Here is a 23,858-nt window from a genome sequence, read left to right as displayed (position 1 = left end):
TAAATACAAAATAAAAATAAAATACAACAAGACTACACAAAACTACTACCAATCAATAAACAAATCTTATTATTAAAAATATATTTTTTAATATATTTTTTATTTTATTATTTAAATTAAACAATTTGAACAAATCAATCAATAAATATATTACAATTGCAATAATACTATAGTATTGTAAAATCAATAGAAACATTAAATAGACTGCATTTATTTAATAATAATACAAAAATAATACTAATAATATTATAAATATACCAATAAATATACCAAATAATATTTTTTATTACTTTAATTATACAAATTAAAAACATTAAACAATAAATAAATATACTACTATTGCAACAGTACTGAAAAATAAAAATAAGTATTTAATAACTATTTTTATTTATTTAATAATAATATTAATATATTATTATTATTATTATAAATATTCCATTTTTTTTATTATTTAAATTATATAAAAATAAGTATATAAATTTAAATTATATAAATTAAAATCATCAATAAATAAATATACCACTATTGCAACAGTACTGAAAAATAAAAATAAGTATATAAATATTTTTTATTTATAATAATATTAATTTCCAATCTTTTCAAACATTATCTTTTTTTTTTTTTTTTTTTTTTTTTTTTTTTTTTTTTTTTTTTTTGGTGGAAAACTGCTGGGAGACCTTTAAAATGCTCTCTTGTTGACAACAGATATTAATAATTAAAGATGATAAATTTACCCTGAAGTTTGTCCACAAGAAAAGCTTGAACCTGAGCGAAGTGAAAACTATCAAGACTATAGAGTGCTGCAGAAATGACGTATTTTTGTAGGCCAAAATTTGGAAATGAGATGAATTTTTTCCCTTCCAGATCCATCATACTGAAGACAACGTGTTTCTTGATGTCTGTGCAATACAAGATTCTAACTCAAATTTTCAGGAAAAGATTTCATTTTATTTTTTAATCCAGGGAACCAGGGTGATGTGAGCTTCTGGGCTGGCCTACAAAAATGCATCATCACTGCAGTGCTCAGTCAACAGAATCGATCTCTTGCTGACCTGTTGAAGTTGATGAGCCAGATTGTGACCTCGGCAGGAGCTGCTTGGTCCCAGTGCATGGTGTATCCTTTACTCAGCATGACCACAGGCTGGAATTGCTGGTAGTGATTTCTCTTTCCCAGAGCACCAACCAGCTCCAGAGGCTTGTCTGGATACTCATCCTTCACCATCTTCATGTTAAGGTTGGCTGGGGTTCGGGTCTGGACGTAAATCTGGAGGTTGGGGGGGTGGGGGGGGGGGGGCAGAATATTTTGCATGGTATTTAAGTGCACGTGAAAAAACCCTTGAGTGTTTGACAGCTTTGACAGATTGATTGCCTTTCTCTCAGGAAACTCATTTTAAGGAAGACTAACCAGGTGTCTGGCTTTGTCAGAGGAAGAAAACACAAGTTCTTGGAATGTACTAAACAAGGTGCAGCTGTTTGCGTGTAGATGCTTGTGTACCGACTGGCCGAATGAAGGCCGCTGGCACCAAACATGGGAATGTTTTGGGAGTAACAGGAGGGTGTGGGTCAGACTCACCTGGGCGTAGTGCCCGCTGCAGATGGCAGCTCTCCAGTCGGGGATGTCAATGCAGTCAGGGTGTCTCAGGAGCCAGTTGTCCTCTTTGATCAGGAAAGCGCCCGGGTATTCGCTCACCGAGCCGTCGATGTCGTGGAAAATGGTTGTCTTGTCACCATCCACCTAAACCATGCTCAACCACGGTCCACCTTAAACAAAAAGAACACGCGTGAAGTAATCTAGAGCCACGATTAGAGACAAGGGAATGGTAAACATGGGAAATTAGGAAATTATTTAAAAACGACTTTACAATGACTTGTATTCTCTGAAAACAATTTTTGTTACAAAATCTGAAAACTGATTTTGTAACTGTTTTGTTTGCATCTGACACATATCTAACCTACATATATACATCTTAATTGAGAATATTTTACATGATCTATTTATATATTCACAGCTGCTGTACCATTTAAAAGTTTTGGGTCAGTAAGATTTTGTTAATGGTTTTGAAAGACTGTTATGCTCACCAAGGCTGCATTTATTTAATCAAAAATACAGCAAAAATAAATAAATAAATATTACAATTAAAATGACTGAATGTGTTGTAATATATTTTAAAATATAATTTATTACTGTGATGCAAAGCTAAATTTTCAGCATCATTACTCCAGTCTTCAGTGTCACACGATCCTTCAGAAATCATACTAATATGCTGATTTGCTCTTCAAGAAATATACAACATTTTGTCAGAATTATTAGATAAACAGAAAGATTTTTAGTTTTTATTTAATATAGAAATCTTTTAAAACATAAATGTCTTCACTGTCACTTCTTATCAATTTAATGCATCCTTGCTGATTTAAAGTATTACTTTCTTTAAAAAATAATAATAAAATACATACTGACCCCAAAATTGTGAACAGTAGAGTGTATTAAATAGCCATTTGGTAATGCTTATTTTGGATATTCTGGTTAATTAAACACTATAAAGCAAAAGTTAAACTAATATTATTATAACATTATCTTTTAAAATGTATGACTCTAAATTCTGAATTGGATAAGTCATGTTTAAAGCCGTTACTAATTCTCACTTCTGCGTGTTTACATTTGATAAATTCTACATTACTGTGGCAAGGCAATCATAAACAAACAAACAAAAAAAATTGCAGTTTGTTACATTTATATTAGTTCTCTGCCTTGACTTGTTTGGGATGCATGACTCTTATATCTTGAAATATCTTAAAGCGATGCGAATCCACTTATAGCAAGTATATATTATAAAACATAAACAATGCTCAAAATATTTCTTTTGGCATACAGTATGTATGGCCACACAATCCTAATCAGATCTGTGCTTTAGACTTTGCAGCCAATGAAGCTTCATATCTGACTATTGGAAGTGACAGGAGGGTGGGAGAGATGTGATTATAACTAGAGGAAGGACAACCTCTGTCAGTGAGAAGATGCTCAAAAATGTTATAATCCTCTTTGACAACCTGCACGGAATCAATCAGAGTTCCTGGAATAGCTCCCAGCACAATGAGTGCTGACATATATTTGTCACAGGGGTCCCAAAGATCTGGAGGATACCAGACATTCGCTTACTGGCACGTCATCGAAGGTGATGTCGGTGACGTTGTTGTTCGGGCAGCTCTGCCACGAGTTGTTCAGGCGGAAGCCAAAAGCGCTGGTGTGTCGTCCGTCTGTCGTCCCTTCGAGAGCAATGAATTGCGGGAAGGTGCAGTTCTGGATGTTGATTTTGTCTCGTTCGATTTGCATTCCACGAATGGGGAAGTCCCTGCAGGGCAGAGGGCAATGACACCCGTGAACTGGTTTGCACTCATCAAATAACATCCAGGATGGGACATTTGCTCCATGTAATGCAATGGACAGTGGATAGTTTTAAATATGAACTGAGAAAAAATATTTGCAAAATCAACAGAAATTATATTTTCTGAGAAACTAGATGCACTAAATTAAAAAGGGCATTTTTTTTTATTTAATTTTTTTATACTAATGTTTTATAATATTTTTAATTCTAATTTTGTACTTTCACCACCAATAATTATTTTGTATATAAAATTTTTATATTTAGATTTCACATTATATAAAAAATAATTAGTATATTATTTATATCTTTAGATAAAAATTTTTTTTTATCTTTTTATCTTTAGTCATTTTAGTGATTCAAACTAAACTTATTTTATTGAAAACATTTTCTACTTTTTTTTTTTTATATTACTCTTTAGGTTACATGTATTTTCTTTTTATTTTTAGTTTATACTTATTTCCAATTAGTAATTTAAGTGATTTAACTTCAACTTAAAAATTTAGTTAGTTGCCAATGCACACTTTATCATTATTGTTTAGTTTAATATTCTAATATTAAAATTTTAATAATCTAATATTTAAATATATTCTAATATTTTTTCTAATATGTTATTTTGTTTTAGCTTTATTTCAATAAACAAAAAAGTTTTTAATAGTTTTAGTTAACAGTAATCACCCTGTGTTGAATAACAAAATAATGTGCATTCATACAATATACATTTTTGCCTTGTCTTGAGAAAAAAAAATTGACTGAGATAAATTTTACTGTTATAATAATAATAATAATTATTATTATTATTATTTAAACAAGACAAAAAATACTAATGTTTGACCTTTGTGGGTTTGGACACAGTCATAAGGATTGAAGATGCTCTTCTTTTGACTATTTTCTTCCTCATTTTGAACAGCTATAACTTTCTCTCCCAGCGGTGGAAACTCGCCAAACTTGGCATGCATGAAGGGTCTGGGGTTAATTGCATTTTCTTTCATTTTGGGATGGATGGGATGTATGGTTGCCTAGCAACTAGTGATTAAATTTTCAATATTTAAAACACCCACTTCCCTGTCTGAGTTTAAAATTTCATAGTCCTTATGAGTGACAAATTTTCCCAAAGGACCCATAAATTGTTTTATCATTATTTTCTTCTCATCAACTGCTTATCAGATGGTGATTTTTTTTTGTTTTTTGTTTTTTGTTTTTTTATGGCATCTCTGAATAGCCAGTATAAGTTTGCAAAAGTTAAACAGATGCATTTTTCGGAATGTATTCATTAAAATGCAAGATCATCAATGCTAATGACAAGTGTATTTATACTTGTAGACTTTATAAATGTGTAGTGAATTTATAAATCACAACTGGCACAAAACTGCTATTTTGTTTGAATCAGCTGTTTTTGCAAATCTATTTGCTGCCACTAGTGCTGTTCTAATGTGTCTTATCCTTTCTACAAATGGCTGTTCTTTTAAGAGAACAATTCAAAAGACAGTGACGGCTGAATTGTCAAATTAAAGTTCTTTTCTACAATCTAAAAGAATAATGCTTGAAGTTTAAAGAAGGCACCTGACACTTTTCAGAGAAAGAGAGAGAGATTTTTTTCAGTTTGACTCATGGGTGCAATAAAAATGGTGGTAAAAGTGTTTTAGCATTCAATTTTTGTACACATCCACACAAAATCCAGCATTTTCTATAGGAGCAGAAGACAGAATACAAAGTGACAGGTGCTGAGCTTCAATATTACAGATGAAAGTCAAGCACATGAAATCCTCAAGCCCTGTCAGGTATAAAGGAGTCTAGTGATAAATTGCTCTGAGACGTCAGAGAAAACAAAGTAAAAGCTGAAACTTTGGATTGACTTCTTCCCAATTGTAAACCGAACTCACTAAGCATATCTTTACAACAGTTTCCTCTACTGACTGGATTCCACTAATTATGGCTTCCAGCTATTTAGTTTATTGCAGGTTTTGCAGAAACTACACGCTTCACCTTTAGTCAAAATGAAGTCCAAATGGACTTTTTTACTTTGTGAAAGGAATAGTTCACCAAAAAAAATGAAAATTTACTCTCGCTCAGTCCATCCAAAATGTAGATGAGTTTGTTTCTTTATGGGAACAGTTTTGAGAAATTTAGCATTATATCACTTGCTCACCAGTGGATCCTCTGCAGTGAATGGGTGCCGTCAGGTTGAGAGTCTAAACAGCTGATAAAAACATCACAAGAATCCACAAGTAATCCACACCACTCCAGTCCATCAGTCACAAGTCCATCTTGTGAAGCGAAAAAATGCATGCTTATTAGAAACAAATATATCGTTAAGGCATTTTAACTTTAAACCTTTGCTTCCGGCTAAAAAAGCCTTTGAGTCCATAATCCATAATAATTTTTTCTCCAGTAAATAAGTCCATCCCGTTGTCCTCTCACATCAAAATCCACCCAGATGTTTGTTTATGAACTGTTTTGGACTGTTTTTGCTTGTAATCAGTGCTTGGTCTGTGCATATTTCACTCCTGATTCAGACAAGATGACTTAACTGGCGAAAGCAATATTATGGATAAAGGACTTGTATTTTAGCCATTAAAAATGCATCTTAATGATGAATTACTTTCTTACAAACTTCACAAATTGATGGGCTGGAGTGGTGTGTATTATTGTGATGTTTTTATCAGCTGTTTGGACTTATTCTGACGGCACCCATTCACTGCAGAGGATCCACTGGTGAGCAAGTGATGCACTGCTACATTTCTCCAAATCTGTTTGTCTTAAATTATTCCTTTTTGATATTTTGTATCATGATCCAATCAATTCCTGATGGATATTGATGCATATAAATGCCATATATGCACATATATTAACAGAAGTTCATTGATTTTAATTGCAGATTTGTACTGACAACTCACTTAAGCCTTTGGGCAACAAAAGTTGCTGAAGGCACAATCACTCTTTTGCCATTTGTAATTTCATTCAGGGTTTAAAAAAATTATTTCAGTTCATCAGGACAGCTGTGATATCTCAGGACATCTAATTCAGTGATATCTGTCATATAATGGGTATATTTTCTGAGTGCCATTTTACAAAAATGGCTTACAGCACCTTTAAGACATTTCTGGGAAAAATGTGGACATTAAGAGATCAAAGTCAAAATCAAGGTTGAAGGGATTTTTCTTTTTGCAAGACCACAGAAATGAACAAATGTTTCCCTGGAAACCTGGCAATCCACACCATTCACAACACTTTTAAATAGTGTTTTAAAAACCAAGATAAATGGTAAACTGGAGTTCACAACACTCACACTCCTCTGGGCAGAGACCTGTTGAGATGATCTGGGCCGCCCGGACCCCAGGATTGATCATTCAAGTCAGGCATCCCTCTGTTCCCGCTCTCTCCCACAAACAGAGAGTTCTTCACCTCCTGACGGGAGCCGTCGTCATCCGGGAAGGTTCCTCCACTATGCACGAACACAGGAGCACAAAGTGAGAAAAACAGCGTGCGAATCCACACCTTTTGAAAATATACACCACATCTCTGCTGCTTTCTCACCAATAAATTACTTTCACATTCCCAGAAAAGCCCTGACTCCTTCCCTGCATCTTAAGAAGTTGCCCATATAAGGCATTTTCCAATTACAGGCACTACGCCCTTCGCTATAATGAATTCAGCAAATATGAACATATTTAATTTTAAGACTGCTGAAATGGGTGCTAAGAAAATAATAGAATATAGAATAAAGGAAAAATGGTGATTAGGGAGTTTACCTGGCGAGAGTCAGGCCGATTCCATTATCAGCGAACCTGCGTGCAATTAAGATGAAGGAACATGTCAATGCTGACCGCAATAACGCTCAACAGATTCAAGAGCGCAGACAATTACAACTGACTCACAAGCATGATTGAAGTCAGATAAATCTGTCAGAGATGCACAAAAGAATGAGAATTTATTTGCCAACTGTAGCTATTTTACTGACGCTATGTAAAATAACTCACTAGCAAATCATTTTTATGTAAAAAATGTAGTGCATTTAAATCATCAATTTTAATGAAGCCCTTCAGTGGATATTGCATTTTGTAAGTGATTGTTGATGCATGCATGATGAATTCAGACAGTAAACATTTATCTGGATAAAAATAAAAATAAAAATAAAAATAAAATGCTAAGAAGATGACATAATGACATAATGTCACACAATGACATAAATACCAGTGGAAAATTTAAGATTGAATGTTCCATCTGGCTAAGATTGAATAGAAATGAAATTAAATTAAATGAAATTAATTTAAATAATTAAAAAAATATTAAATATGCTGTTGAGAAGATTACATAATGACATAAATGCCAGTGGTAAAATTTAAGATTAAAATTTTAAGATTAAAATAGTCCCACCTGTATATGACTAAACTAAACTGAACTGAACTGAACTGAACTGAACTGAACTAAACTAAACTAAACTAAATTACGCTAAACTAAACAAAACTAAACTAAACTAAACTAAACTGAACTGAACTGAACTGAACTGAACTGAACTGAACTGAACTGAACTGAACTGAACTGAACTGAACTAAACTAAACTAAACTAAACAAGCTAAACTAAACTAAACTAAACTAAACTAAACTAAACTAAACTAAACTAAACTAAACTAAACTAAGCTGAACTGAACTAAAATAAACAACTGAACTAAAATAAACTAAACTGAACTGAACTGAACTGAACTAATCTGAACTGAACTGAACTGAACTAAAATAAACAACTGAACTAAAATAAACTAAACTGAACTGAACTAATCTGAAGTGAACTGAACTGAACTAAAATAAACTGAACTGAACTGAACTGAACTAAAATAAACTAAACTGAACTGAACTGAACTAAGCTAAACTAACTAAACTAAACTAAACTAAACTAACCTAAACTGAACTGAACTGAACTGAAATAAACTTGACTGGACTGGACTGAACTGAACTGAACTGAACTGAACTATAAAATAACACTTACTGGCAATCGTCCAGCCAAACGTCTCCTCCTCTCAGCCATGCACCATGGTCCTGGTTCTTGTAGGCCACAAAATGGTGGACTAGAGCAGGAACTCTTGGTTTGAAGGGGTCAGCATCCTGGTGTGGGCCGTACCTGCCAATAAAAAGGCTCGGCATGAATGCAGATTAACTGGCTAAATGGTATAGTTTAGTGTCCCTTCTAAAAAGACAGGAATGCCACACTGAGTACCAGCACAGTGATGTTATTAACCAAGCTGGTGTGCTGGTTAACTAGCAGCATGATCTTCGTGGTTGTCAAAGTGGAGGTATATATTGGCTTCAGAAGACTTGAAAAATAGAGCACTGGTCATATGTACTACTTCTGAAAAACTTTTGTGAGTTTTGTCGGAGCAGGGGTGAGAAACTGCAAATGCTAACCTCGCTCCTACGAGGGAGAGATAGGGTCTCTTGTCCTTCGCATTAGCCTCGGTCGTCTTTACTCCATGATCGAGGATCATCCCCGCCTACCATAATACATAAACAAAACATGAGTGTCATGCTACACCCCAATTAAAATACTGATATATACAGCAATTTGTTCACTCTTCTTTGCGAATTATGAGTATTATGCATTTTTTTATAAGTTAATACTAATTAAGAAAATAATTGTAATATTTGTACTTTTACATTACACTGGAGAACCATTTAAAATTAACTAGTGAAGGCATAAAATAAAAAAAATAAAAAATTAATATACACACTTTCCCTTATACTCTATCAGTCATTAGTCCGGAGTCAGTAAGTTTATTTATTTATTTATTTATTTTAAAGAAATGAATACTTTTATTTATCAAGGATGCATTAAATTGATCAAAATAATAGATTTTCTATTTCAAAGTAAATTCTGTTCACTTTCTAGTACTTAAAAAAAAATCCTAAACAACTTTAAAAAAATCTTACTGACTCCAAAATTTTGAACAATCTATTTTTCCAAACAAAAATTTCAAAAAACACCAACTTACATGCATAAAAAAAAAACACATCTCAGTTTTCCTCTCTCTAAAAGCTTGGCATCATAAAGATAAGTTGTGCTGTACTGAGGATGGTACTGTATTTCAGCATAAAGAGACCAACCCCGGATTCCCCAACCCTTAAATCATGTTTTACTAAAGGGCTAAGTAGCTAGCAGCTCAAAATGAATTATATTTCAATTATGGTGGCCACACTGAGAATGACACCATAGATTACTGCAGGAGGGCGAGAGAAAACGTTCGCTTAAACAACAAGGTCATCAATCTCAAGCATCGGCCTTTTAATGGTGTATACAGAGAGCGGCGCTAGCGGCACCTATACCTCCGGTGCCGTGGCCCACTTTCATTCACGATGACACACACACTCACACTCACCCTGTAATTGGAATGAGCTCTGTTATTAATGAACAGCCCCATGGGTGTATGTTCGGACTTGCCGGGGGAGTACATGCCCTCCGATGGACCGGTGGGGACGTGGTGGAAAATGAACCAGAATCCTGTTTCCTGCAAGACCACACACACACACATATTACATGTGCACGGAGACAGTGCTAATGGCCATCCTAATGACACAAAACACATTGAGAATGAGCTCACAGCGGTATATAAAAAATATCTGCGGCTGAGCAACACACGGCGCTGTATGATCCATCACAAAAAAGCATGGTAGGTGGAAAGGAGCCACCGAGATACAGTGGCACCATTAATCAGAGGCATCGCTGTGGTAACAAGACTAACCTCGGATCCGGCCGCGGCACAGTTGATGAGATTGTTATTGGGGTTAGCCATCCAGAAGGTGGAGGTGGCGCTGAGAAAGCGAGAGAAGGACACTGATTAGATTGCACGGCTTCTTATTGCTGCCCAATTCTGCCGCCACAAACATAAACAAACACGGCTGACATTTAGCACATGTCCATTTTTAACCTCATTGCAACCAGATTCGGCTCTACTGTAACTACTGTAACTAAATGCGGAAAAAATACATGAGCGATTCATTTCTATCCATCTATCTAAGATGTGGTATGAAAATCTTACTGCAATATTTTAATGTGTGACTTAATCACGAATGACTAAAGTGGTGATATTACAGGATCTCTGGCAGTGTCTTCCTCTATAATTTAAGAGCTGTAAAGCTTTATCCTCTCTATCCAGTCTCTTGACTGAATTTCAATCTAAATGGTGCATCGTTCATGCAATATATATGAGAGCAATTAGCAATTTAATGCAGTTCACCTCCCTAACGCTTTGGAAGGCTCTTCGTTCCACATGCTACATGGAACTGGAATAAATGCACAGAAAAGGTGTTTGCATGAAGATAAACATCTATGTGGGGGATAAAAGCATCTGTTGCCTGTTGACGTGTTTGTGTGGCATTGGCACTGTTTTTAAGATGTGTAACTAGACATTGTTAAAAATGAAGGATTCAATTCCATAAGTATTCACCTTCACCATCCTAACGCTGCACAATTAACCACACTTCAAAGCAATTCCCAGCTCTCGGCAACTCTGCAGCACAAATTAAACATATTTACTGTCAACACTAAACCCTGTTTTTTTTCAAACCAGATAGTTTCGCTGCCAGAGTTTAGCAGGGCTTCTTAATGTGGGGATGTTGTTATTTTAATTAGCAAAGACTATCCAAGGTTCTAAGAATGCGAGTGCATCTAAGGATAAAAATCATTACACAATAATGAGCTTGGGCGGAAACGATCATCAGTGCGACCGCGTGTTGTGTTATTGCTTTCTAAAGAGGAAGTCTTGATTAAAGAATACCAGTGAGAGTGAGAAAACAACTACAAGAGTGTTTGTTAGAGTCATGAGTCAACAGAATGCAGCTAGTATAATGATCATGACAATGGTAACTCTTAATGATATAAAAAATTAGAGCTGCACAATTTGCTGCATGACAGCCATATTGCAGTTAGTTTCACAAATAATGGAAATGCAATTTGAACAGCAATATGATATGAAAACATTTCATTTCTTTGATATAAAAGCAACAATAAATAGAACATTGCTTAGATATAAAAGATAAAAGAATAAACTAAACTAGGGTTGGTTTACGATGGTTGGCTAGTTATACAGTCATCCAAGAGCCATTTGCTTCCATGAGGTCAACTAGTTCATTTATATATTAGTATATGTTTATGTATATGTGTATATACAAATATATATACTGTAAACTAGTCAATATCAGGGCTTATCGTTAACTAACACTGAAACTATTAAAAACATTTTGTTACCTGAAATGAAGCTGAAATTAATATGAAAAACTTTTTATAAGAAATGTAACATTTAAAAAAGTAATGTTTGAAGCACTAAAATCACTAAAATTACTATACTGAATAAATAAAAACTAAAACTGAAAAACAAACTAAACCTAAATAGTAATATTTAAAAAGAACAAAAACTAATAAAATGACAAAATAACAAAAAAAAATTATTATTTTTTTTTTTTTAAATAAAAGCTATTTTAAAATACATACATAAAATACATAACATTATACAAAAATTACAATTTATATCTATATCTATTTTATTTATCTATTTTTAGTTTCTATCTTAATATTGGCTATTCCTAAGACATTCCTAAGGCTATTCTCTCTGGTCAGTGAGTTTTACCTGCAGTCCTGGCGCGGTTTGGCCACGTATCCAGGATAAGCTCCGTTGGTTATGTCACGGCACATCTTGCTATCTCTGTCAGAGGGCAGAAGTGTGCTCGCCTTCACCAGCAGACCCAGACAATGGTCGAACGTGTTCCTCTCCTCCGGTCCGTCCTCAGTGAAGAAACAATGTCCCAAAGCATCATAGCCGACAATATCCTTCACCTACCGAGAAATTAAGAACATTAAATGACAGAAGATGAGGTTTTTAGCAACTGTCCAGTGGGCAACTAATGAAAACTAACTAAAAGAAACCCTATGACTTATAATTTACTCTTAATGAATCAGATTTAAAAAGAGAAGTAAAGGATCTTTATCTGTTAAGATTTTCAGTGATAAATGGCTTTAGAAGACTGAACCCTATGGTGCTGTTCCACCATTTTTAACCAAATATATATATATATATATATATATATATATATATATATATATATATATATATATATATATATATATATATATATATATATATATAATATATATATATATTTTTTTTCAAGTTTACAAAGTGGTTAACAGGTAATTAACAGGTAATAAATGGATCATAACTATTCCGTAAATATAATTTAGTACCATAAAATCCCCTAAAAATACAAAATATTACATAAAAGCATTAACAAAACTAAAATACATCCTAACAATATAGCGCACAAGTCATATGGACAACTTGTATTTTGCTTTTTTGAAGTGTGTCAGTTTAAAACCTCATCCACAAAGTTTGGACATCCATCCAACATCTCCTTTTGCATGTCATGAAAGAAACAAACAGGTTTGGAAGGACATTAAGGTGAGTAAACCATGAGAAAATACTTATATTTCTATTCCATCAGTCAATGCTCATGGTAACCAACAACTCAACATAAAAAAACACTACAAGATATTTCCATAAAAGATGCCAGCTATCTTCTCTTTTCGAGCACCTGCTGTGAATACACATTTCTAAAAGGCTCAGGTGAAGCTGAAATGCTGCACTTTTTGCCACCACATACAACGCTGATGGAAACATCATCCCCTCAGTGAGAGCTGGCAAACAAACACGCTTTTGGGACTGAAAGCCATTCCATTAATCCTTTCAAAGAAATAGGTGAATTGCAAACTACCTCAGTGTGTAATACAACTACCGCTGGGCAGAAGAACATTTAGCTTTGTTAAATGTATTAGAGGCAACCCTCGTCAAAGAGTTATTCACGTCAGAGCTCTGAGGTTGGTGCGGCCCCCCCGCTGGCTCCAAAATAAAATCATAGCATGCTATCATGAAAAAATAATGTGGCTTTGCTGTAGGGTAACCTTTCACCTCATCTCCTGTGAAGAAAATAAAGCCAAGGACGGACTGCAATGCAATAAATTACAGATTCATATTCCTGTTCTGTTGAGCTCTGACAAAGCATATTTCATTTAACTAGATAGAGTCAAATGAAGCCAAGTACTCTTTTCAGCTCCTGTATAAATAAACAATAATGGAAAATCTGCTGGTTGGCATCAGTATCAGCAAAACACCTGGATATCATGCAAGTGTGAAACAGAAAGCCTACTTTGTCAATTACAAGGTTTTGACTACAAGGTTTAGTTTCCTGACTAGCCTGTTTTCCATCCCTAAAGCTTCTATGTAAGTCTTGCAAAGAGCGCAGGGCTGTGGCCTGTCAATCAAAAGCAGACAGATGATTGACAGCTAGAGATCACTAAGAATTGAGGAGCAGCTACTTCAGGAAGGCACTGAGCCATACTGTAGATTGTAGAAGTTTTTCAGGATTCATCTTTTCAGGCTTTCTGCTTTTAGCCTTGTCTTAAACTACCTGTCTTGGTTATGTAAAAGGGTTACAAAAAAATTAATTCAAAATATATTCTCTAAAGATCCTGAAAGTTTCATAATCGTATTTATTTCTTCTCGAAAAAATTTATCTTGTTTAAACTTAAGTATTTTACTTTTATACAAATAAAAACATTGTTAAAATTTTGCTTCTCAAGTAAATTGATCTTGTTTTAAGAATTTTTAGATACTGATGCAAAATAAAAACATTAAAATTAAAATGAGCTTCTCAATATTAATTTATCTTGATTTAAGGATTTTTAGATATTCAAACAATTAAAAAAAATCTTAAGTACATTTATCAAGGATTTTAAGATATTCATGCAAAATAAAAATGTTCAAAATTGCTTTTCATCTAAACTTATCTAATTTTAAGGGTGCTTAGATATTTATATAAATCCATGTATCCATATTGTAAACTTTTTAACCTGTCATAAACTACTTTTCCATCCAATAATATTCACCATTAATGTGATCTATTTTTCATACTTCGCTGGCAAATTATTTGCCAGCTCACTAGATTACTTTATGCTTAAAGCAAAAGAAAAAAAAAAAAATACTTGTCACTGGGTTACAAAAAAACTTAATTCAAGATACATTGTCGGAAAAGTCTTATTATCTTATGATATTTTGCTTCTCAAATAATTTTATCTTCTTTTATGGATATTTAGATATTATTTACTTTTTCAGTGAATTTCCAGTGAATTTTGTGTCCCAGTAGTTCTATGTCAACGCTGTGTGAAAATTAACGGAATGATAAATAAAACATACCATTTGATCAAAATCAAGAACTAAAGATTCCATTCTATTAATTTTGCAGCAGAGACTCATTATGGATGTCTTCAAGCACACATAACCTCTGCACCTGAAACTCACCAGCAGCCCGTTGGTGGCGTGGATGGTGACGCATCGGGAGAAGGTGTGATGAATGGACAGGTCTTTCACGTAAGTTGGCGGGTTGTAGCCTCCCTTCTCATCCACGTCCCCGTTCATATGGAAGTGGATAGGGTAGTGACCCAGAGACTGCTGCCCCATGTGCTTTAACTCTACCCCTTCCATATGCACCGATCGGAAACCTCGCTCCATCTGAAGAATAAAACATAAGAGATGGGAAAATTACACTCTTTTGAGCTATATTCATGTTTTATATTCAAATATTCATATTCATGTCTGTCTTGGGGGCTAAAAGATGGTTAATTGTAACTTGCATGTCATGTGATTTGGAAGCTTGTTTCTTCCATGGGATAAAAAAAAATATATATATAATAATTGCGACGTTTTTGTCCAGCAATTCTGAGAAAAAAAAAAAGTAAAAAACTGCATGATATATACTCAGAATTGCCAGATGTGGGAATAGAAATCTGAGAAAAAATTTCATTGCTGCTTCCATAAACATGACTGTTAACTGACATCAGAAAACAAACCATGAACATGCAAGTGTGTTGATAAATATTTGAAATATTAAGTCATGAAGGTACTTCAATGTAAAAAAAAATATATATAAATAAATATAAAAATAATCAAAGTTGTAAATTAAATAAAGATCACTGGAGTAAGTTTTAAAAGAAAATGTCATTTCAGCATTTCTACTTCAAAATGTCACGTTATTCATTGTGTTACTTGTCATTTCTTTGCAATTACTATTCTTTGTGACATTTACTAGCAATTTACTAGCAATTTCTGAAAAAAAAAAAAAAGTCAAAGGGGTTCAGCTGACAAAAAAGTTTCAGAATCCCTGAAATAAAGAACAAAAGATTCCATTTTATTAATTTTGTAGCAGATCCTCATTTCTGCTATTTTTGACTTGATGATATTAATGTCAATGATATTAATGTCCAAGTTGGGTGATCCGATCAGTGTCTATGCAAGTTGTACTCCTTAATATGGAAATTTGAAATCTGAAACTCGAGAATCTAGATGAAAGAACATCAAAAGTAAGAAATGTATACATCATCATCCTTTCAGAATAAGATCTGAGATGTGCACGCCAGTCTATGCATGAATATATGCACGGGCGGGAAGTAAAGGTGTCAGATAGATTGATTTCCTCTCTTTTCTCGTTCTCGCACATCTGTTCACATTTGGACTTCACGGCAGCCTTTTTTGTGACCTACATCAGATCATTTCAAGTCAAAGGACGTGAAATATGCTGCACGTCATATCTGTGCAATGCAGTAGAATGCGAGTGAAAGTAAGATGATTTGATGTTTCCCAGGGGAAGGTGGCACATTTTGGCTCCAATTAATGTCTTTCATCCTTTTGTACGGCCAAATGTACAATCTCACCCCGTCCTGACATTTCTCTAAATGTATCATAAATTAGATTAGCCTAGCAAATATCATAAGAATCTGACAGCACGGCCATGGAAGGCGGTTTTTATGACCTCCCTTGTGGTTGAAAACCATAAACACAAGCTCAAATCGTCTGGTCGGATGTTAAGTGTGTCAGTGGGTTCACTGCTCTAAACAAGCAGGCCGAACATGTTTTCAAATGGGTGTGTGAGTGAAGAGCATTTTTGACTGACATGTTGACCCAAACATGGATACAGCTCTCATTAAATTACTGAACTCATTACAACCAAATAATTAAACCATTTATGAGCCCCGTCAACAAATATTTTTGTTGTCGAATACTTACTGATCTCATATGACCTAATGTAAGAGCCTGCAATAATAAGGTTTGACCAGTGTGGCGCTGTAGAGCAAGACTGTAATTCAGCCTTCCCATGCAATCCAATTAAGAAAACACAGCGATATGTCAGAGTACAAACAAAGCCGAACCAGTAGAGTTTGGGAATGGTTCCTTCCCATGTAGGGGTGGAAAGACTGTGGATCTTTTGGCAAAAGGATCAATAAAACATGAAATAGCTGATATACAAGTACCAAAACTAGTATTGTTACTGCCGTCGCCATGTCGTGGAAATGCTGTGTTTCAGTGTGAAAGCGAAACTACTGTGTTTGGCCTTCCAAAAGAGGACACAACTAGAATTCAGTGGTTATGTTGTATTTATAACACTGTTTCCTGGTAGAGTAGTCTACAATGCCGGTGTTCTGACAAATAATCCTGACTCACAGCCTGTAAGTACGATTTCATATTTAAAGAATTTGCCACTGACTATTCAAACGCGAGTTTTGAGCAGTGCTAGTTGTTCGTCATTTCTCCAATCACAAATGCAGACATGGTTTTATGTTTACGCGGCGTGATGCAACACAAAGCGTAGAAAGACAGTATAAGTCATTATAATCAGTAATTATGTCCCCACTGGATGCTACAAATGCCTCATTTTTTAATGGGTTTTTATTGGTTTTGTCTCGTCGCACCGGGACTCGGCATCACAGTATGGTAAGGAGCATAACATTTCCGTCACATGCTTGAGGAATTCGGCCAATCACAACGCACTAGATAGCTGGCCAATCAGAGCACACCTCGCTTTTCAGACCGATGAGACACGTTTCAGAAAGGCGGGGCATAGAGGAGCAACAATAATGTACAGTATGTGGAAAATAATGTGTTTTTTGAACCTTAAACCGCATAAACACATTTCATTACACCAAATACACAAAATAATGTTCTTTTTTTAGCATGTCACGTGACCCCTTTAAGGAGTTTCTAGGATGTTCTAGCTGGTTTCTAGGGTGTTGTTAAACAGTTGCTTCTAGACTAAAACCATAAACATTAAAACACTAAAATAAACAAAAACACAATGCCTAAAAGACTTATATTATTTAAATGATACTCACTGTTGAGAGCCATTTGGATTTGGAAGAACATGAGGTTTAGTAAATGATGACAGAATTTATATTTTAGGGCTAATATTCTTTATTAGCAAGAATTACAACAATTTACTTATTTTAACATTTATCACTCCTAAAATCATTACTGTGAGGCAGGTTTTGTCAAAAGCAGTTTCCTCACAAACTGAAAGACAGGATGGCCTAGTTGTTGCACATGGAAATTTCTTCTTGAGTGGAGAAACGGGCCAACCTTCTGCATGACAGCGAAGGTGAGGAGGGGAAAGGAACAGTCAGATCTGGGCCAATTACTAGAGAGGTCAGATGCTTGAGTCGCCTCATCACGTACACACACACACACACACACACACACACACTGACAGGCCCTTTGCAGGAGCCAAAGCCAAAAAAATGTCCGTTCTGCTAGTTTGACAGAGTGTTAATGTCCAGCTAGAGGTGTCATCGCTGTAATAACTCATTCTGAGGGTGTGAACATCCATGTTCGGATGAGCTAGCGTATGGATGGAGGCATAACAAGACAACTGTGGCTGGTATTTAACTGAGAAATGTGTGTTTGAGGTGACAGGAGGGTCGGATTACCTTAAGATGTCCACCAAACGTGTCGAAGGAGAAGAACTTGCAGGCATCGTTGCCGTAACAGGTCGGCTCCATCTCGCCTCTGATCAAAATGTTGCGAGTCAGCAGTCCGACCTCTGCCCGCATGTCCACACCGTCCACCTCCTCTCCTATGTGAAGGTACGCTGGTTTACCTGTGTACACACACAAACACACACAATTTCATCACACCTCAGCTATGTAATCTTTTTTAATAGGTCCGTCCCAATTTGCATTATCATGCACTATTCTATGCTGTTTTGTAGTATAATTAGTGCAAGTAGCGCATTCGGACTGAAAATTATAAATAGAAAAACAAATAAAAATATAAATAGAAAAAAGTGCATTTTAAATGCCCAGATGATGCACTTAATTAATAAAATAAAAAAAAGTGTGGGATGTTGCAGATTTCTTGTTCTTAACTGTCGCAGCTTTAATTATGTAATGGAGGGGAAGGAGCTATTCGACTACAAAGCTGAATGACAAAATAACCATATAAAATTCATTCACTACACATTTGAAAACATAGTGCATAAGTACATAGTGTATAAGTGTATAGTGCATAATTCGGGACACAACTATGTTTTATACCATTTTAATGTTATTTTATTGCTTTATTAGGTCTTACAATCTTACATTAATGCTTTTTATTATGTATTGCTTTATTTAGATATCATTTGTACATAATGCCTAATTTATAAATATTTTGTGTAAGATATATACAGTAATTTGAAGCAGAACAACAGTATTTTGTGTATGTGTACAAATTTCCATAGAAAAGTATATTTAATTGCATTTTATTGCCATCCAAAAAACAGGTGGATGGATGGATGGATGGATGGATGGATAGATGGATAGATAGATAGACAGAAATTCTCCCAGCTCTAGATAGATCTTTCAATCAATCTCTGTCTGGTCTGTTTGTCTTCCTCCTCCTTCAGAAAAAGTCAGTCTCACACATAATATATGAAGTTCTCAGAGTTTCTGGACACCACAAGTTTTGCAGCAGGACTGAGATCCAGCAGCAGGCATATGGAGAAAAAGAGATTATGAGAGGAACAATACATGCAGAAATATATGAGAGAAGCCGAGAGAGAAAAATAAGGGAGAGCAAGCGAGACAATTCTTGAGTTAACGTATATTTTTTGGGGGAATTTCATGCCTCAAATTGGAGAAGGTGTAGAGGAACAGAGAGAAAGAGAGAGATGTCATTCCACCCTCAGACATTCTTCCTGCCTGACCCATATACTGGACTGAAGAGGCTCCAGGACTCAGAGCTCATCTGATAATCACAAACAGGGATGCCTAGCTCTCTCGTTTCCCACATTGTCTTCCTCCATCGGTCCCGAGAGACTGGGCCATGTTGACAAATTGCTCCTCCTAATGGATGAGTTCCTCTCAATGCTCATTTATTCATTTTTAAAATGACTACAGTCACTATACGGCTGGATCTTGAGTCTGTCTAACAATCAAGGGGGAATTACAGATGTGCCTGGCACAGGAGCAGGACACGGGAAAAAGAGACCCAGAGGAAAGAGAAATCACAAATGAAATCTCTTCAATATCTCAAATGCTTCTCCTAGGTGCATAGAGATCCTTGCAGAAGTCTTCTGCTTCTCAGATTTTCCTGTGTAAAATGCTGTTCTGGTAAAAACAAAGTAAAAATGCATAAAAATTGTGAAAATTGCTGTCTCCTGCCTGTTTACTGAGCCGTTCACATACCTAATTTTCTGTATATTGCAATTATATTGTATCTTTCACATCCCAAATCTTTGTAAAATAGTTATAAATAATGAGACAATTTAAATATCAGAAGATGACAGTCCTGTATGAAAACTTTAGAGTCCATAAAAAGATAAAATAACCAATTAATTAATATTATTATATAATATAATAATCACAAATTATTAATTATATAATTATACAATTTTAACTTGAAATTTAAATTGTTTTAGGGCCCATACATTAAACTACAAATAATTTTGTATACAATTTAATAATATTAAAAGATTTAATGCACCTTTTAAATTTACAGAAAAATGGCGATTTAAAAGGAGAAATACAATGAACGCGGATGCTGAATGTTGGCAAATTCTGCCATGTGACACAATATTAATTTGCTTTTTCACAACAAAAAAGTGTTTCCAAACTATTTTTTGCAATATTTGGAGTATCCACACAGAATTTATATACTATAGTAAAAAAAAAAAATCCTTGGATGGAAACTTGGCTAAAGTGCCCAAGTGTGTTCAGATATCGAAAGTCTGCAGTCCATTTAATTATAAGCTCCAAAATTATTCTATTCACTTAATTGAGTACTTGAGTTTCCTGAGCTACAGTATGAAAGAAACCCTTTCGGGTTTCTAAAATGAAGATAGATTTCAAATACCTGACCATTTTAATTTAAAAACAAACAGCAGTCTGCAGCTGCCTAATTGTTGCGTGCCGTTTTATTGGCTGCACGCTGATAAGATGAATGCTGATCTATTTCAATCACACACCTCAGTGTATCTGTACACTTAGAATCACCATCAAATGAGCTGACGGCCAGCTGGCACCAAACACACAGATGAGGAAAGGGTGAGAGTTCAGAACAAACAGGGGTCAACAGATTGAAACTGCTTCACGGCCAGCAGTGGGGCAAATCCAACAGATGGGTTTCTTTCCATCACCACACACACACACATAGTCACCTGCAAAAGCCCACTGAGTCAAATTTGACATCTCTGTAGTCAGTCTGAGCCATTGTCCAGCAGTTAGTGCATTTGCTCTGACACAGTGAGCTTTGGTGCTCATGCAGGAGATAAGAGTTTGAAAATGGCTCATTGCAGTTTTCAGTTTACTAGACAGTGTTCTGGCTGGTTGCTAGTGCTTTGCTATGTTGACCAATTAAAATAAGTGTCATCAGTTCAACTGAATCAAGAATAATTTCAAAAGAACGATTAATTGACGGATCATCACATGCATTCAGATCCCAAAAGATAGTGTGAACAGAGGGGGTGTTTTGAAAAATAACACTCATCCTGTCACTCTACATCCACACCAACACAACCAAAATACTTACACACTCCACCAAAAAACATCAACGCCTAACTCACAGCCTAGCAAAAACACTCTCCACCCATCAACACCCAGCTAAATTACACATGCACACAAAACGATACTCCATCAACACGATTCCCTCCACTTATGAACAAATGGAATGATCTAATCAGGGTGGGATGTTGGGCGGGTTTGGGCGAGTCTGACCCTCCTAATTAAAAGAATATTCTTGGTTAAGTTTAGCTCTATCATCAGTATCTATGATCTCCATCCGTTAAGTTGTTTAAATGGTCTGTTGTTTTAGCAGTGTGACTACTTTTGACAAGTGAACTTTAACTAGTTATGTATTATTAGTGCTATGGATGGAATTTTGCTTCATATAAACATTTTAAATATATTCATGAAAATAAAGAATAAATAATGAATATTTTATAATATTATAAATATAATACAAAAATATATATATTAAAAAAAACGAATTTTAAGTCATATATAAAATGATATGGGGGAAATTTTGCTTCATATAAACTATAAAATAAAATACATTTTATATTTCTTTGTTTGATTAAGCCAACAAAGAAATATGTATGCAAAATAAATAAGCTCTACCATTCAGTGCTGAATAGAGTATATAATCAACATTTCTCTTGTTCTGTCTGCCGTCTTTTTTTACTGAACATATTGCAATGCATTCAAAAACTGTTTTCTACAAATATGCTCTAAAGAAGGCATCTAGGCAGACAGAATAATCATGCTGCCTACCATTCTGAACAGCCTTTTGTGTTGTAAGTGCGCCTATGACGCCTTAAAACGCTTCCTCTGTGTGATTCGCACACTTGATACAATCGGGCTCGTTTCTAACGCCAAGCGACACTCATTCAAACAAACAAACAAACACACGCATTCACTCAGCATGTGACAGGCATCTCTATAGACAACTGAAGAGGATTAAATGAGTTTCCTCAGGGCTGGAATACTGTCTAATGGTTTTTATAGCAGTCTTAAAGTGAGAGAGCGTCCTACACTTCCGCATCAGAGACAGAAACACGGAGAGACAAGCTCTCGCCATCAATCTCCAGTGAGAGCATCATTAGCGCCTTATCTGCAACACGCATCTTCAAATTTGTTGTGATGAATACACTAGGCGCTTTGTTTTTATGACATCTTCCCTTGTTTGTCGTCGCCCACGAGCGACACAAACCTGGTCTAATCGTGTAGGCAGTTGAGACAAATTATGACCCCAGCGGATAATGAATGCGTGACCTCTGCTCGCCAGAGGTCTTGGTGCGTGAACACGTGCGCATGCACACATCCAGGCCTTGATTCTCAAGCAGACATGCATTCGGTGCCATTAAAGTCTTAATTATGGGTTCTATTGAAAAATTACCCAGTAAACACACACACAGAATGAACAGCTAGGGGTTGCTGGCAGAAGGACCTACGTGAGCAGATTTTCAATGTGGTTCGGGTAGTGTCCATCTTTAATTAGTGTGTGTGTGAGTCACAGTGACATGCACACAAGCTGAGCAGACCTTGACCTGTACTCTTCAGCAACATCAGAGATATATATATTTATATGTAGAGTAGCACATCATTATCTTTAATTCAGTTATGGAACAGACTGTGTCTGAGGTGAGATGTTAATTCCCATTCAACAGACACCGCTTGCACATACACATATGGATTATTAGCAAAACACATATGCATTATACACACTGCTATTGCTCATACTTGTGATTAGTGATCTGAGCAAACCACTACACTAAGTAATTAACTTTGGTGTGTAACTCGTTCTGCGCAGGTTGGGATACTTCAAATGAAGTGGGACATTTCTTAGCAATTAGACTTGATTTTCAAATGTTGGATGATAAAATATGAGTCCAGAATATTATCCTTTGCTTACATTGCACAGAAATTACATTGCACTGACTGTCATTTTGCAAGTGATTATGTCATATCTGTTTGTTATTTTTTTTTTTTTGGTATATCTATCTGGTTACCTACATGTGACTAAAGTAACTTAATGACAATAAAAATGTACACTACCATTAAAAAATTTGGGGTTAGAAAGAAAGAAATGAATACTTTTATTCAGCAAGGATGTGTTCATTTATCAAATGTGAGAGTGCAAAACTGTTTTGATGTTATGAAAGATTCCTATTTTAAATAAACGTTGCTCTTTTGAACTTTCTTATTCACCAAAAAAATCATGAAAAAAAAAACAAAACAAATGGATCAAGGTTTCCACAAACATAAGAAGCAGCACAACTGTTTTCAGCATTGGAAATAAAAAGAAATGTTATTTGTGCTGCATATCAGCATATTGAATGATTTCTGAAGGATCATGTATGTGTGTGTGTGTGTGTGTGTGTGTGTGTGTGTGTGAGTGTATAAGCGAATAAATAGAATGGAGATCTGTCATAGCTACAATTTATAAATGGGCTTTATTTAAAATTGTAATATATAATATAAGACGTTATTTGAGCTGCAAATCAGCATATTAAAATCATTTCTGAAGGACCATGTGACACTGAAGATGAGTATTGATACATTTTATTTTATTTTATTTTATTTTTGATGTTCAGACTACAAACAACTTTTTGAATATGAGTTTGAACCTTAAAGTA

The 23,858-nt window shown here is 35.0% G+C and overlaps 1 protein-coding gene across 1 annotated transcript in view; it reads right to left on the bottom strand.

Annotated features, from left to right (window-relative positions):
- The window catches only part of LOC109054564 (cell migration inducing hyaluronidase 1), a 110,453-nt gene that overhangs the window by 7,654 nt on the left and 78,941 nt on the right, over positions 1–23,858 (bottom strand). Inside the window, 12 exon segments of the mRNA XM_042761335.1 lie at positions 1,053–1,264; positions 1,574–1,781; positions 3,150–3,350; positions 6,670–6,825; positions 7,133–7,168; positions 8,365–8,496; positions 8,781–8,866; positions 9,749–9,877; positions 10,112–10,181; positions 11,996–12,201; positions 14,720–14,929; positions 18,175–18,344. Of these exon segments, the coding sequence (XP_042617269.1) occupies positions 1,053–1,264; positions 1,574–1,781; positions 3,150–3,350; positions 6,670–6,825; positions 7,133–7,168; positions 8,365–8,496; positions 8,781–8,866; positions 9,749–9,877; positions 10,112–10,181; positions 11,996–12,201; positions 14,720–14,929; positions 18,175–18,344 (1,816 nt within the window).

The sequence above is a fragment of the Cyprinus carpio genome, chromosome A7 (assembly GCF_018340385.1).
Source record: "Cyprinus carpio isolate SPL01 chromosome A7, ASM1834038v1, whole genome shotgun sequence".
In the NCBI taxonomy this organism is placed as follows: domain Eukaryota; kingdom Metazoa; phylum Chordata; class Actinopteri; order Cypriniformes; family Cyprinidae; genus Cyprinus; species Cyprinus carpio.
Note: the sequence above shows the minus strand (reverse complement) of the source record. Positions and strands in the feature narration are given on the sequence as shown.